This window comes from Ylistrum balloti, unplaced genomic scaffold (assembly GCF_031769215.1).
Source record: "Ylistrum balloti isolate Yb309-2 unplaced genomic scaffold, AGI_CSIRO_Ybal_v1 Utg370844, whole genome shotgun sequence".
NCBI classification, from domain to species: Eukaryota; Metazoa; Mollusca; class Bivalvia; order Pectinida; family Pectinidae; genus Ylistrum; species Ylistrum balloti.
This window is the reverse complement of record NW_026782486.1, coordinates 275,911-288,494: the sequence shown is the minus strand read 5'-3', so window position 1 is coordinate 288,494 and position 12,584 is coordinate 275,911. Positions and strand designations below refer to the sequence as shown.

The following is a 12,584-nucleotide window of genomic DNA, read 5'->3' as shown; positions in this document are numbered from 1 at the left end:
TTTCTACGTGTAATATAGCAGGTCAACGGCATGTCAAAGATCAATTTCAGGAGTTACAATTTTTCAAAGCATTTCAGCGTGTATTCAAGGAGGAATATTGAGATATTTTTGTTTCAAATTGTTTATTGTACCGTGGTCCATAGGTTGGAATTTCAATGTTGTACTCGGAGGGAGGAAGTTTTTTTGACTTCAAACCCTTGATGTGTGGATGTTCCTTACTTTTCTATTCCCCATGACAGTTTTCCCCATTTAATGTTAATGTGTGATTAGGCGTGAGTTTGAAGAAGTCTCATCGGCATTAAATATATTGTCTGGTGTGTAATTTTCAATAATTCCCCAGCTTTATTTTTCCACTCTTCTCCAGTTTCCTGACACACCTATGAACTTTCACCTGCGGACACTTTACTTGATATACCATTCTTCTTTTTAAAACATTCAATAAAACTATTTAAAGATTTAGAATCATCATAGCCAAGTTCGACAACAAGTTCCTCCGCCTTTGCAGATAATATAGGTCTGTTTACAGGAATGCTTTTGTCCCTTTTAGAACCATTTTAAAGGGCTTCCTTGATATCTGAGTGGTTTGCAACATGTAGATATTTATGTTTAGGACTGAAAGTTCTAGTATTGAATGCACTTTCTGTCTGCTGCTGATTTTTTAATAAAGTGCTCAAGGAATTCAGTGGTATTCCATAAGCTTCAGCGATGACGCTTTAAGAGTGTAATCCTTTGTCTACATCATACAATATTTGGTCTTTATGTTAAGTATTTTTCTTTTCCTAGGAGTAGACATTTTTATACCTTCTCTATACAAATACAAGTGCACAATGACTAAATACGAACAGTGATATGTTTTTACAACCATTTACTTTGCATGTTACTGTGAGTAGTGTTTTCTAGACAATGTTAAAATTTGTTGAGTGACGATGGGGCTTACATACAGGTAAATTACTCCACAAGGATCCTCTAATCACATTGTACTATATCCTCTTACAGTATTTTGATCTGAATTAAAGCTTTAAACCCTCCAATATGCCAATGTCAAGAATTGATATCCCAAAGCATTTTGTTCAAGCCAAAACAAATGTATATATTGTTTTTATTATATATCATTATAATACCATATCATAAAATATATATTAGAATTTTCTCAGGAAGCTGAGAAACAAACTAGTTGGTGGTTGTGTCCCACATCAAGTACGCTGTACCCTTACTGCTCTTGATGGTATATAATGGGCCTCCTGTGTGTTGTTCGGTGGGATAGCCACCAGTTTCTACAAGGAGATCCTGCCTCAAAATGACTCTGACTGTCCATGGGGCAGTAAACTCATCTTTAAAAACTTAAACATACATACTTATAAAACATGTTTTTCTTTCACAGAAAACATTATCAGGACATAAGAATATCATCAAATATGTTGACTCCAGTATAACAGTAACAACCAACCGTGTATACGAGGTGATGATATTAATGCAGTATTGTAGAGGTGAGTATTTACAGATACTGACTCAGTGAAATAACATTGATAAATATCCCTGCAGTGAAATAGAGAAACGTTTTGTCTGGTGAGGAGACCCAATGCACTGAATGATTTGAATTGGTGTAAATGACAGATAGATAGGAAGTAAGGTGACATGGTGGAGAGAAGATGATAAAAATGCATTAGTTTTCATAGTTGGTTTATAACAAAAATTGTAGTGTTGGATCATTGTATTTGCCAAACTTAAGAAAATTTTCATTTCTTGGTAGGCTTAAATCATTACAATAGTTAAGATATCCAGTGTTTGATGCGTTTGATATATGTTTGATATTACAAACATCAATTTTTTTTTACGTTGGAACCAGGTTGTTTTATAGTATTTATCTTAGGGCTTACTACACAATACTTGACGATAAATGAAATAAAAGTAAAGTCTTCGGATCTTTTTAGGTCATGTGATACAACTAATGAATGAACGATTGAATGTGGGATTTTCGGAGAAGGAAGTACTGCGGATATTCTGTGATGTATGTGAAGCAGTAGCAAGACTACACCATTGTCAAACGCCCATAATACACAGGGATTTAAAGGTAAATATACCAGGCCAGACTACACCATTGTCAAACGCCCATTATACACAGGGATTTAAAGGTAAATATACAAGGCCAGACTACACCATTGTCAAACGCCCATTATACACAGGGATTTAAAGGTAAATATACCAGGCCAGACTACACCATTGTCAAACGCCCATAATACACAGGGATTTAAAGGTATATATACCAGGCCAGACTACACCATTGTCAAACGCCCATAATACACAGGGATTTAAAGGTATATATACAAGGCCAGACTACACCATTGTCAAATGCCCATTATACACAGGGATTTAAAGGTATATATACAAGGCCAGACTACACCATTGTATATATAAAGGTATATACAAGGCCAGACTACACCATTGTCAAATACCCATTATACACAGGGATTCAAATGTATATATACCAGGCCAGACTACACCATTGTCAAACGTCCATAATACACAGAGATTTAAAGGTAAATATACAAGGCCAGACTACACCATTGTCAAACGTCCATAATACACAGGGATTTAAAGGTATATATACAAGGCCAGACTACACCATTGTCAAACGTCCATAATACACAGGGATTTAAAGGTAAATATACCAGGCCAGACTACAAGGGATTTAAAGACTACACCATTTGTCAAACGCCCATTATACACAGGGATTTAAATACCAGGTATAAACATATAATACACAGGCCAGACTACACCATTGTCAAACGCCCATTATACACAGGGATTTAAAGGTATATATACAAGGCCAGACTACACCATTGTCAAATGCCCATTATACACAGGGATTTAAAGGTATATATACAAGGCCAGACTACACCATTGTCAAACGCCCATTATACACAGGGATTTAAAGGTATATATACAAGGCCAGACTACACCATTGTCAAACGCCCATAATACACAGGGATTTAAAGGTATATATACAAGGCCAGACTACACCATTGTCAAACAGGGATTTAAAGGTATATATACAAGGCCATAATATTGTCAAACAGGGATTTAAAGGTATATATACAAGGCCAGACTACACCATTGTCAAACATCCATCAATACACAGTTTAAAGGTATATACCAGGCCAGACTACACCATTGTCCCAGGCCAGACTACACCATTGTCAAACATCCATAATACACAGGGATTTAAAGGTATATATACCAGGCCAGACTATATACACAGGGATTTAAAGGTATATATACCAGGCCAGACTACACCATTGTCAAACATCCATAATACACAGGGATTCAAATGTATATATACCAGGCCAGACTACACCATTGTCAAACGTCCATAATACACAGGGATTTAAAGGTAAATATACCAGGCCAGACTACACCATTATCAAACATCCATAATACACAGGGATTTAAAGGTATATATACAAGGCCAGACTACACCATTGTCAAACATCCATAATACACAGGGATTTAAAGGTATATATACAAGGCCAGACTACACCATTGTCAAACGTCCATAATACACAGGGATTTAAAGGTATATATACAAGGCCAGACTACACCATTGTCAAACATCCATAATACACAGGGATTTAAAGGTATATATACAAGGCCAGACTAAACCATTGTCAAACATCCATAATACACAGGGATTTAAAGGTAAATATACCAGGCCAGACTACACCATTATCAAACATCCATAATACACAGGGATTTAAAGGTAAATATACCAGGCCAGACTACACCATTGTCAAACATCCATAATACACAGGGATTTAAAGGTAAATATACCAGGCCAGACTACACCATTGTCAAACGCCCATTATACACAGGGATTTAAAGGTATATATACACACTAAACCATTGTCAAACGTCATCCATAATACACAGGGATTTAAAGGTATATATACAAGGCCAGACTACACCATTGTCAAACATCCATAATACACAGGGATTTAAAGGTAAATATACCAGGCCAGACTACACCATTGTCAAACGCCCATAATACACAGGGATTCAAATGTATATATACCAGGCCAGACTACACCATTGTCAAACATCCATAATACACAGGGATTCAAATGTATATATACCAGGCCAGACTACACCATTGTCAAACATCCATAATACACAGGGATTTAAAGATAAATATACATTATATATACCAGTCAAACATCCATAATACAGACTACACCATTGTCAAACATCCATAATACACAGGGATTTAAAGGTAAATATACCAGGCCAGACTACACCATTGTCAAACGTCCATAATACACAGGGATTTAAAGGTAAATATACCAGGCCAGACTACACCATTGTCAAACGGCCATTATACACAGAGATTTAAAAGGTATTTGTACAGGCCAGTAATCCTCACAGGTTATTCTGCACTAGTTTTTTTTTCCTATTCGCAAAAAAAAGTTTAAACATAGGTTTTTGTATGAAGAGCGATACCAACAATGTTGGTGTCCTATTTTAGTCATTGTTATTGATCATTAAGTTAAAACCATCCGCAGACTATTGATTTCTTCCTATTTCTTATCACAGCTATTTTTGAAGCACTACTTATGTATAGTTTGATTAAGTTTGTGAGCTAAAGATGAAAAATAGAACTTTGAAAGAGCAGTTTCCAGTAGCAATCTGCAGAATGACAATTAATTTTGTTGTTTTTTTTTTGTAGATTTAAATGACATTGATCTCTTGTTAACAAGCAAGATGTAGTTATCAAAGGCTGTATACCCAATGGTATATCTTGTTTCTATATAACAGAGGTAGTACTTCCCTTCCCTAGTTTTGTTCTTTACTAGAACCCTTTAAACAGGGAATGGTACTGCAGACACATTCAATGTCTCACATCTAGTTCACATCTAGTCCATGTCACAAAAAGTCATATTTTGAGTCAGATTTCTTCAGCAAATCATTTTCTGGTGACTTAACAGTTTACGCATTAATTGTATTTTCAGGTTGAAAATATACTTATATCGGACAGCACTCATTATGTATTATGTGACTTTGGAAGTGCTACAGCTAAAGTTCTTGATCCGAGTCAGCAAAATGTTTCACAAGTAGAAGAGGAGATTCAGAAGTAAGTTGGTACAATAACTATGATTTTTCAGTGCATAATTAATTTTGCCCGACAATCTTGATAAATTGCCCTAAGTTGTCTATCAACAAGCTCTTGTTAACACAACGGTTACCACTACATAAGACAGGATGCGTCTTATATTCTGGTGTGGCTTATATGTGGATTGAATAAAAAATATCTGTAAAAATCGGCTCTGTGGCTTATATACTAGTGCAGCTTATAACCCAGGAAATACAGTATATTCATTGTTTTGTTTTGTGTGCAGTCTTTTGATGTGTGTATTTTGTCAATATTTTGTTTGTATTCTGAAGTGTTTCAGTTTTGGAATATTCTGAAGTGTTTCAGTTTTGGAATTTTATTGTGTAGAAAACTTCATCACCATTTAATTTTATCTATCTAGATATACGACTTTGTCTTACCGGTCCCCGGAGATGGTAGATCTCTACAATGGAAAGCCAATCACTACCAAGGCAGATATATGGGTAAGATAACATATAACAAACTTTGGTATAAGTTTGAAGCAATTTGCAGACCCATGTTTTCATTCTGTTATAGATATGTATTAATTGTAGATGAGGGGATTGTAATGAAGCGAGACAATATATTATTCCTTATTACATATATATTGTCAGTGATATCAAACACATGCTTGCATTATACTGTTGATTGTTTCAGGTGGACTTTGTTCCGCACACTTTATATTTAAATATTTTAATGAAGAATGACATTCACCACTTAGGGATACTGTGAATTGTAACTTTTTTAGGAATCAATATTTACCAAAAAAAAAAGTCATTTAATGAATGAGTTTGAATACAAAATACCTTGAAAATAAATACCATATTATACATAACCTCTGACTCCGTGGATGGTTACAGTTCATGAATATGGTACGTTACCACCAAACATGGGTTTATTGGCTGATGAATGCATTACCTCACAGAAGGGATGTTAACAAACACTCAATTTATACCTGACATGATTTGTATTTTGTAGGCATTAGGTTGTATGTTGTACAAGTTGTGTTTCTTCATCTTACCGTTTGGTGAAAGCACACTGGCTATACAGAGCGGTACCTTTACTATACCTGATAACTCCAGATACTCTAACGGGATTCACGCATTAATAGGTAAGACAACATCCAGATTCCTTATACCCTGGAGGTAGGGAATGTCAGTAATAGGTAAGACAACATCCAGATTCCTTATACCTTGGAGGTAGGGAATGTCAGTAATAGGTAAGACAACATCCAGATTCCTTATACCTTGGAGGTAGGGCATGTCAGTAATAGGTAAGACAACATCCAGATTCCTTATACCTTGGAGGTAGGGAATGTCAGTAATAGGTAAGACAACATCCAGATTCCTTATACCTTGGAGGTAGGGAATGTCAGTAATAGGTAAGACAACATCCAGATTCCTTATACCCTGGAGGTAGGGAATGTCAGTAATAGGTAAGACAACATCCAGATTCCTTATACCTTGGAGGTAGGGAATGTCAGTAATAGGTAAGACAACATCCAGATTCCTTATACCTTGGAGGTAGGGAATGTCAGTAATAGGTAAGACAACATCCAGATTCCTTATACCCTGGAGGTAGGGCATGTCAGTAATAGGTAAGACAACATCCAGATTCCTTATACCCTGGAGGTAGGGAATGTCAGTAATAGGTTAGACAACATTCATATTCCTTATACCCTGGAGGTAGGGAATGTCAGTAATAGGTAAGACAACATCCAGATTCCTTATACCTTGGAGGTAGGGAATGTCAGTAATAGGTTAGACAACATTCAGATTCCTTATACCCTGGAGGTAGGGAATGCCGGTAAGATCATACACACAAGGTCTTTGTACAGATTCATTAGGTATATCTTTGATCAATAAGGTCAAAAATGGCTTCAAGTTTATTTAATATCTTCAAGTAACGAAGGTAATCCAGGGTCATACTAGGTAGATAGCAGGTTAATAATATAAAGGTATGAGTGGCTAACTGTGATGCATGCGAATAACATAAAAGTCCAAAGCTATGTCCTAAGTTAAAATCTTCAAAACTGAATAATTCAGAGGCTGTGGACGTAAAATTGCTAGAATAAAGATACAGTTTGGATTGAGATCTCACAATAAAGATACAGTTTGGATTGAGATCTCACAATAAAGATACAGTTTGGATTGAGATCTCACAATAAAGATACAGTTTGGATTGAGATCTCACAATGAAGATACAGTTTGGATTGAGATCTCACAATAAAGATACAGTTTGCATTGAGATCTCACAACAAAGATACAGTTTGCATTGAGATCTCACAATAAAGATACGGTTTGGATTGAGATCTCACAATAAAGATACGGTTTGGATTGAGATCTCACAATAAAGATACGGTTTGGATTGAGATCTCACAATAAAGATACAGTTTGGATTGAGATCTCACAATAAAGATACGGTTTGGACTGAGATCTCACAATAAAGATACAGTTTGGATTGAGATCTCACAATAAAGATACAGTTTGGATTGAGATCTCACAATAAAGATACAGTTTGGATTAAGATCTCACAATAAAGATACAGTTTGGATTGAGATCTCACAATAAAGATACGGTTTGGATTGAGATCTCACAATAAAGATACCGTTTGTTGTAAGATCTCACAATAAAGATACAGTTTGGACTGAGATCTCACAATAAAGATACAGTTTGGATTGAGATCTCACAATAAAGATACAGTTTGGATTGAGATCTCACAATAAAGATACGGTTTGGATTGAGATCTCACAATAAAGATACGGTTTGGATTGAGATCTCACAATAAAGATACGGTTTGGATTGAGATCTCACAATAAAGATACAGTTTGGATTGAGATCTCACAATAAAGATACAGTTTGGATTGAGATCTCACAATAAAGATACAGTTTGGATTGAGATCTCACAATAAAGATACAGTTTGGATTGAGATCTCACAATAAAGATACGGTTTGGATTGAGATCTCACAATAAAGATACAGTTTGGATTGAGATCTCACAATAAAGATATGGTTTGGATTGAGATCTCACAATAAAGATATGGTTTGGATTGAGATCTCACAATAAAGATACAGTTTGGATTGAGATCTCACAATAAAGATATGGTTTGGATTGAGATCTCACAATAAAGATACAGTTTGGATTGAGATCTCACAATAAAGATTGAGATCTCACAATAAAGATACGGTTTGGATTGAGATCTCACAATAAAGATACAGTTTGGATTGAGATCTCACAATAAAGATACGGTTTGGACTGAGATCTCACAATAAAGATACGGTTTGGATTGAGATCTCACAATAAAGATACAGTTTGAAATAAGATTATCTTACATGTAGTGATAAAATATGTGCTATATGATTTAAAGTTGTTTGATTAACTTGATCATGATCTGCTTTGTGATTCACAGCAGCATGAATACCAGTTAAGGAAACCGGTCGATTAAAGTTAATTAACCACCATGATTTATTGACATGTTGTATTATAATTCTGAGTATGTTTAGGTTGATGATAAATGAATGTCTACCTGTATTATAGATCTTTTTTATTGTTAGTTTATGTAATCAATACTTTATGTTGCAGCCTACATGTTAGAGGTAGACCCTGTGAAGAGACCAGATATTTACCAAGTGTCATATGTAGCGTTTAAACTAGTAGGACGTGATTGTCCTGTAGCCAATATGTTTGTAAGTACATATACATATTGTTAAATCCTGTATTTTCTTAGGACTCAATTTTTCTGGATTTCCAGGGGGGAAAACCCATTATTTTGTGGATATATATAGCTCAGTAAATGTAATGTGGATATATATAGCTCAGTAAATGTAATGTGGATATATATAGCCCAGTAAATGTAATGTGGATATATATAGCCCAGTAAATGTAATGTGGATATATATAGCCCAGTAAATGTAATGTGGATATATATAGCTCAGTAAATGTAATGTGGATATATATAGCCCAGTAAATGTAATGTGGATATATATAGCCCAGTAAATGTAATGACGATATATATAGCTCAGTAAATGTAATGTGGATATATATAGCTCAGTAAATGTAATGTGGATATATATAGCTCAGTAAATGTAATGTGGATATATATAGCTCAGTAAATGTAATGTGGATATATATAGCCCAGTAAATGTAATGACGATATATATAGCTCAGTAAATGTAATGATAACAGTTTGTAGACATAAGAATTCATGGATTAAGATCCCTCATGAGAATTAATGATTTTATAAACATAGATTTATATTATGTAAGAAGTGTACAGACCTCAGGGACCTATTACAATTTTCTATTTATATGTTCAGTCTCAGATATCCACCAATATTAACTTTATTTTAGACATATTTCAATTTCTGATGAATGTATATGTCATGAAAAATCGACTCTTTATTCTGTGGTGCTCAGCATTACTGTGAACACATGATTAGCACTACATGTACATTCTAAAATCAAACCTAAGGTATCTTTTTGTTTTTCAGAGTTGTAAAACTCCTGAAATTGCCAAGCTTACCTTGCCTATGACAGAGTCAGAGGCAAGACAGGTGAAAACTGCCACGTACAAGTGAGTTGTAATAGATTTGTGGAAAGTCAGATATAGCTGATTCATTTTAGAGAAAACAACCATGCACAAATAGATCATATCAGAAATTATCATAAACAATGAAAAGAATGATAATATTTAATAGATTAAAAAGAAAAAGAAATTATCTGTCAAAGAGCGTCTGTGGTTTGAAGGTGATAAGGTGATAGCTTTTCAGTAATTTTACAATGTTGAGAGTAAGGTCTCTTTAAGACCGTGAAGCAGAATTTAGTCACTGATTTTACCTATACTTTTATTTGTTTGTAGAACTGTGTCATCATCAGCTATAGAGAGTACCACAGTCACCCCGCGATCTCGGCCAAAGGGACAAGCTATTCCACAAGGGGTCACTTTGGGACTACCCTTACAGACCTCGGTCGCCCCACGAAAACGACCAACCCCTACACAAACACCTAATACAGGTAGGTATCCTCTCTTAAATAGCCACTGATAGCTTATTTTGATACATATAAAATTAATTCTGATAAATGTCAAATACATTTAAAATTAATTTTGAAATTTACAGGTTGTAAATATTTATCATTAGTATATATTTGTTTCAAAACTACAGGTAAATGAACAGAAATATACAGGTATTTGTATATTGTATGAATTTTCTGAGCTATTCTCTTCTACAGATATATCACAAGCTAGTTCCAGTCACTTGCCTCAAGCAACACAACCTCAAAATTCCAGTAGATCTAGTCAGCAGCAACAACAACAACAACAACAACAGGTCTATGGTGCGAGTGGTCCAACCCAGGATCACTACAGCCAGGCCCCAAACCAGTATAACTCAGGGATGAAAGCTTCACATCAGTATCCTCAAAACCAGCAACAATACATTGCTCAGCAAAAGGCTATCCAGCAACAAATGTACTCCCAACAGATGTATAAACAACAACAACAACAACAACAACAACTTTATATGCAGCAACAACAAATGCAACAACAACAACAACAACAGCAGCAGCAACAACAACAGTATATGCAAAGCCGTCAGTATCAACAGAATCTACAACAACAACAGCAGCACCACCACCATCAACAGCAGCACCACCATCAACAGCAACAACACCACCATCAACAGCAACAACACCACCATCAACAGCAACAACGGATAAACATGGCTCAGCAAAGAGCGATGACTCATTCCTACCAGGACGGACAGTCTGTGCCGTCTGCCACCATGCAGAGTAGCCAAAGTAGTGAGGCACTGTTTTCTAGCTTCCCTGACAACTTTAATCGTGGTGGTACAAACACTGTGGATGATCGTGTATATAACTCTAGTGTCGGACAGAACAATATGTCAGAACGCCATTCTACCGAAGAAAATTTTAAAATCCCCAGCACTTCTCATTCTCGACAGAAAGGCAGTGTGGGCAAAAATGTAAGTATTTGTGATAAATGCTGATATACTCTAACAGTAATACCAGCTACATCATTCTATAGAGCAGATTGATCTTTGTTGTAGTGTCATAAAACACTGGTACTGGTGTTTCCCAACAAAGAGGGTACATAAAACCCAATGTTGTCACTAGTGGTCACTTTTGGTATTAACCAATCTGAAGAGTGCTTTCTTTTTTCTGCTTTATATATCAATCGTAAGTGATACTGTGTCATACTTGAGAAATCTAAAATATTCAGTATTTGTTCGAAAATTGTTGATTTCCCTAGGTTATGTAGTGAATGTGTTATCATTATCGGCATTGCAGCAATGTTTAAAAAAAAGATCAAAAAGAGAAAAAAACAGCACTTCTTTCCTTCTTAAGGGAAACTATCAAAGGATATGTATGTGTACCAGTGAGGGATTTGACAATTTAAATATATGTACTAATGTATAGACTGATGACTTGTTACATAAGTAAAAGTGTATTTGCTGTTGTTTCAGTCCGATGCTCAACCACTGATATCTATAACACCACCTCTGTCACCGAAAGTTGTCAAGAGTCACCGTAGAAATGTCAGTGATACATCCTACGTTACCATGGGAGGAAAGGGAAGTGCCTTCAGGTTGGTCAAGGGAAGGTACACTGGTCAGCCTTTTCTATTGGTGTTGTCTGGTGTTTTGTTGTATACATCATGGTTCATCAGATAGGAATACAACATTGATAGGAATACAACATTGATAGGAACACAACATTGATAGGAACACAATATTGATAGGAACACAACATTGATAGGAACACAATATTGATAGGAACACAACATTGATAGGAACACAACATTGTTAAGAACACAACATTGATAGGATCACAACATTGATAGGAACACAACATTGATAGGATCACAACATTGATAGGAACACAACATCGATAGGAACACAACATTGATAGGAACACAACATTGATAGGAGCACAACATTGATAGGAACACAACATTGATAGGAACACAATATTGATAGGAACACAACATTGATAGGAACACAATATTGATAGAAATACCCTTTTACAGTGTCTCTATCTATCTTCCTGGTGTGCGATGATAAGAATATTACAAGACCAGTAATATAGCATGGCATCATCTCTCTGTGGACTTTAATTGTCAGGAAACTTCATGTGTGTATTTATATATTTTGTTTTATAAGTTTGCATTTAGGTGTTAACTGTAGTGTTACTTTAAAGTTGATACTTTTACAACACAAGTTACTTTTATTGTCCAGATCACTAGACAATATGCTGAGAACAGAAGCAGAAGTGTCTCTCTTTATTATCTGTACTAATTAGTGTCTATGTTACATTACCAGAAACTACCAAGGGAACATGTTGTCAGCACCTTTACAAGGGAAGTCAAAGTCAGCCACCACATCACCTGTACATTCCTCACCAAGGTAAGTCAATGTCAGCCACAT

At 35.4% G+C, this 12,584-nt stretch overlaps 1 protein-coding gene across 1 annotated transcript in view; it reads left to right on the top strand.

Moving 5' to 3' along the window:
* The window catches only part of LOC132559047 (AP2-associated protein kinase 1-like), a 59,343-nt gene that overhangs the window by 25,536 nt on the left and 21,223 nt on the right, over positions 1-12,584 (top strand). The window contains exons 3-13 of the mRNA XM_060223653.1: positions 1,382-1,487; positions 1,932-2,071; positions 5,004-5,125; positions 5,526-5,607; positions 6,122-6,254; positions 8,726-8,829; positions 9,633-9,715; positions 10,001-10,155; positions 10,372-11,123; positions 11,625-11,761; positions 12,480-12,563. Coding sequence (XP_060079636.1) covers positions 1,382-1,487; positions 1,932-2,071; positions 5,004-5,125; positions 5,526-5,607; positions 6,122-6,254; positions 8,726-8,829; positions 9,633-9,715; positions 10,001-10,155; positions 10,372-11,123; positions 11,625-11,761; positions 12,480-12,563 — 1,898 coding nt within the window. The remainder of the gene's footprint in view (positions 1-1,381; positions 1,488-1,931; positions 2,072-5,003; positions 5,126-5,525; positions 5,608-6,121; positions 6,255-8,725; positions 8,830-9,632; positions 9,716-10,000; positions 10,156-10,371; positions 11,124-11,624; positions 11,762-12,479; positions 12,564-12,584) is intronic.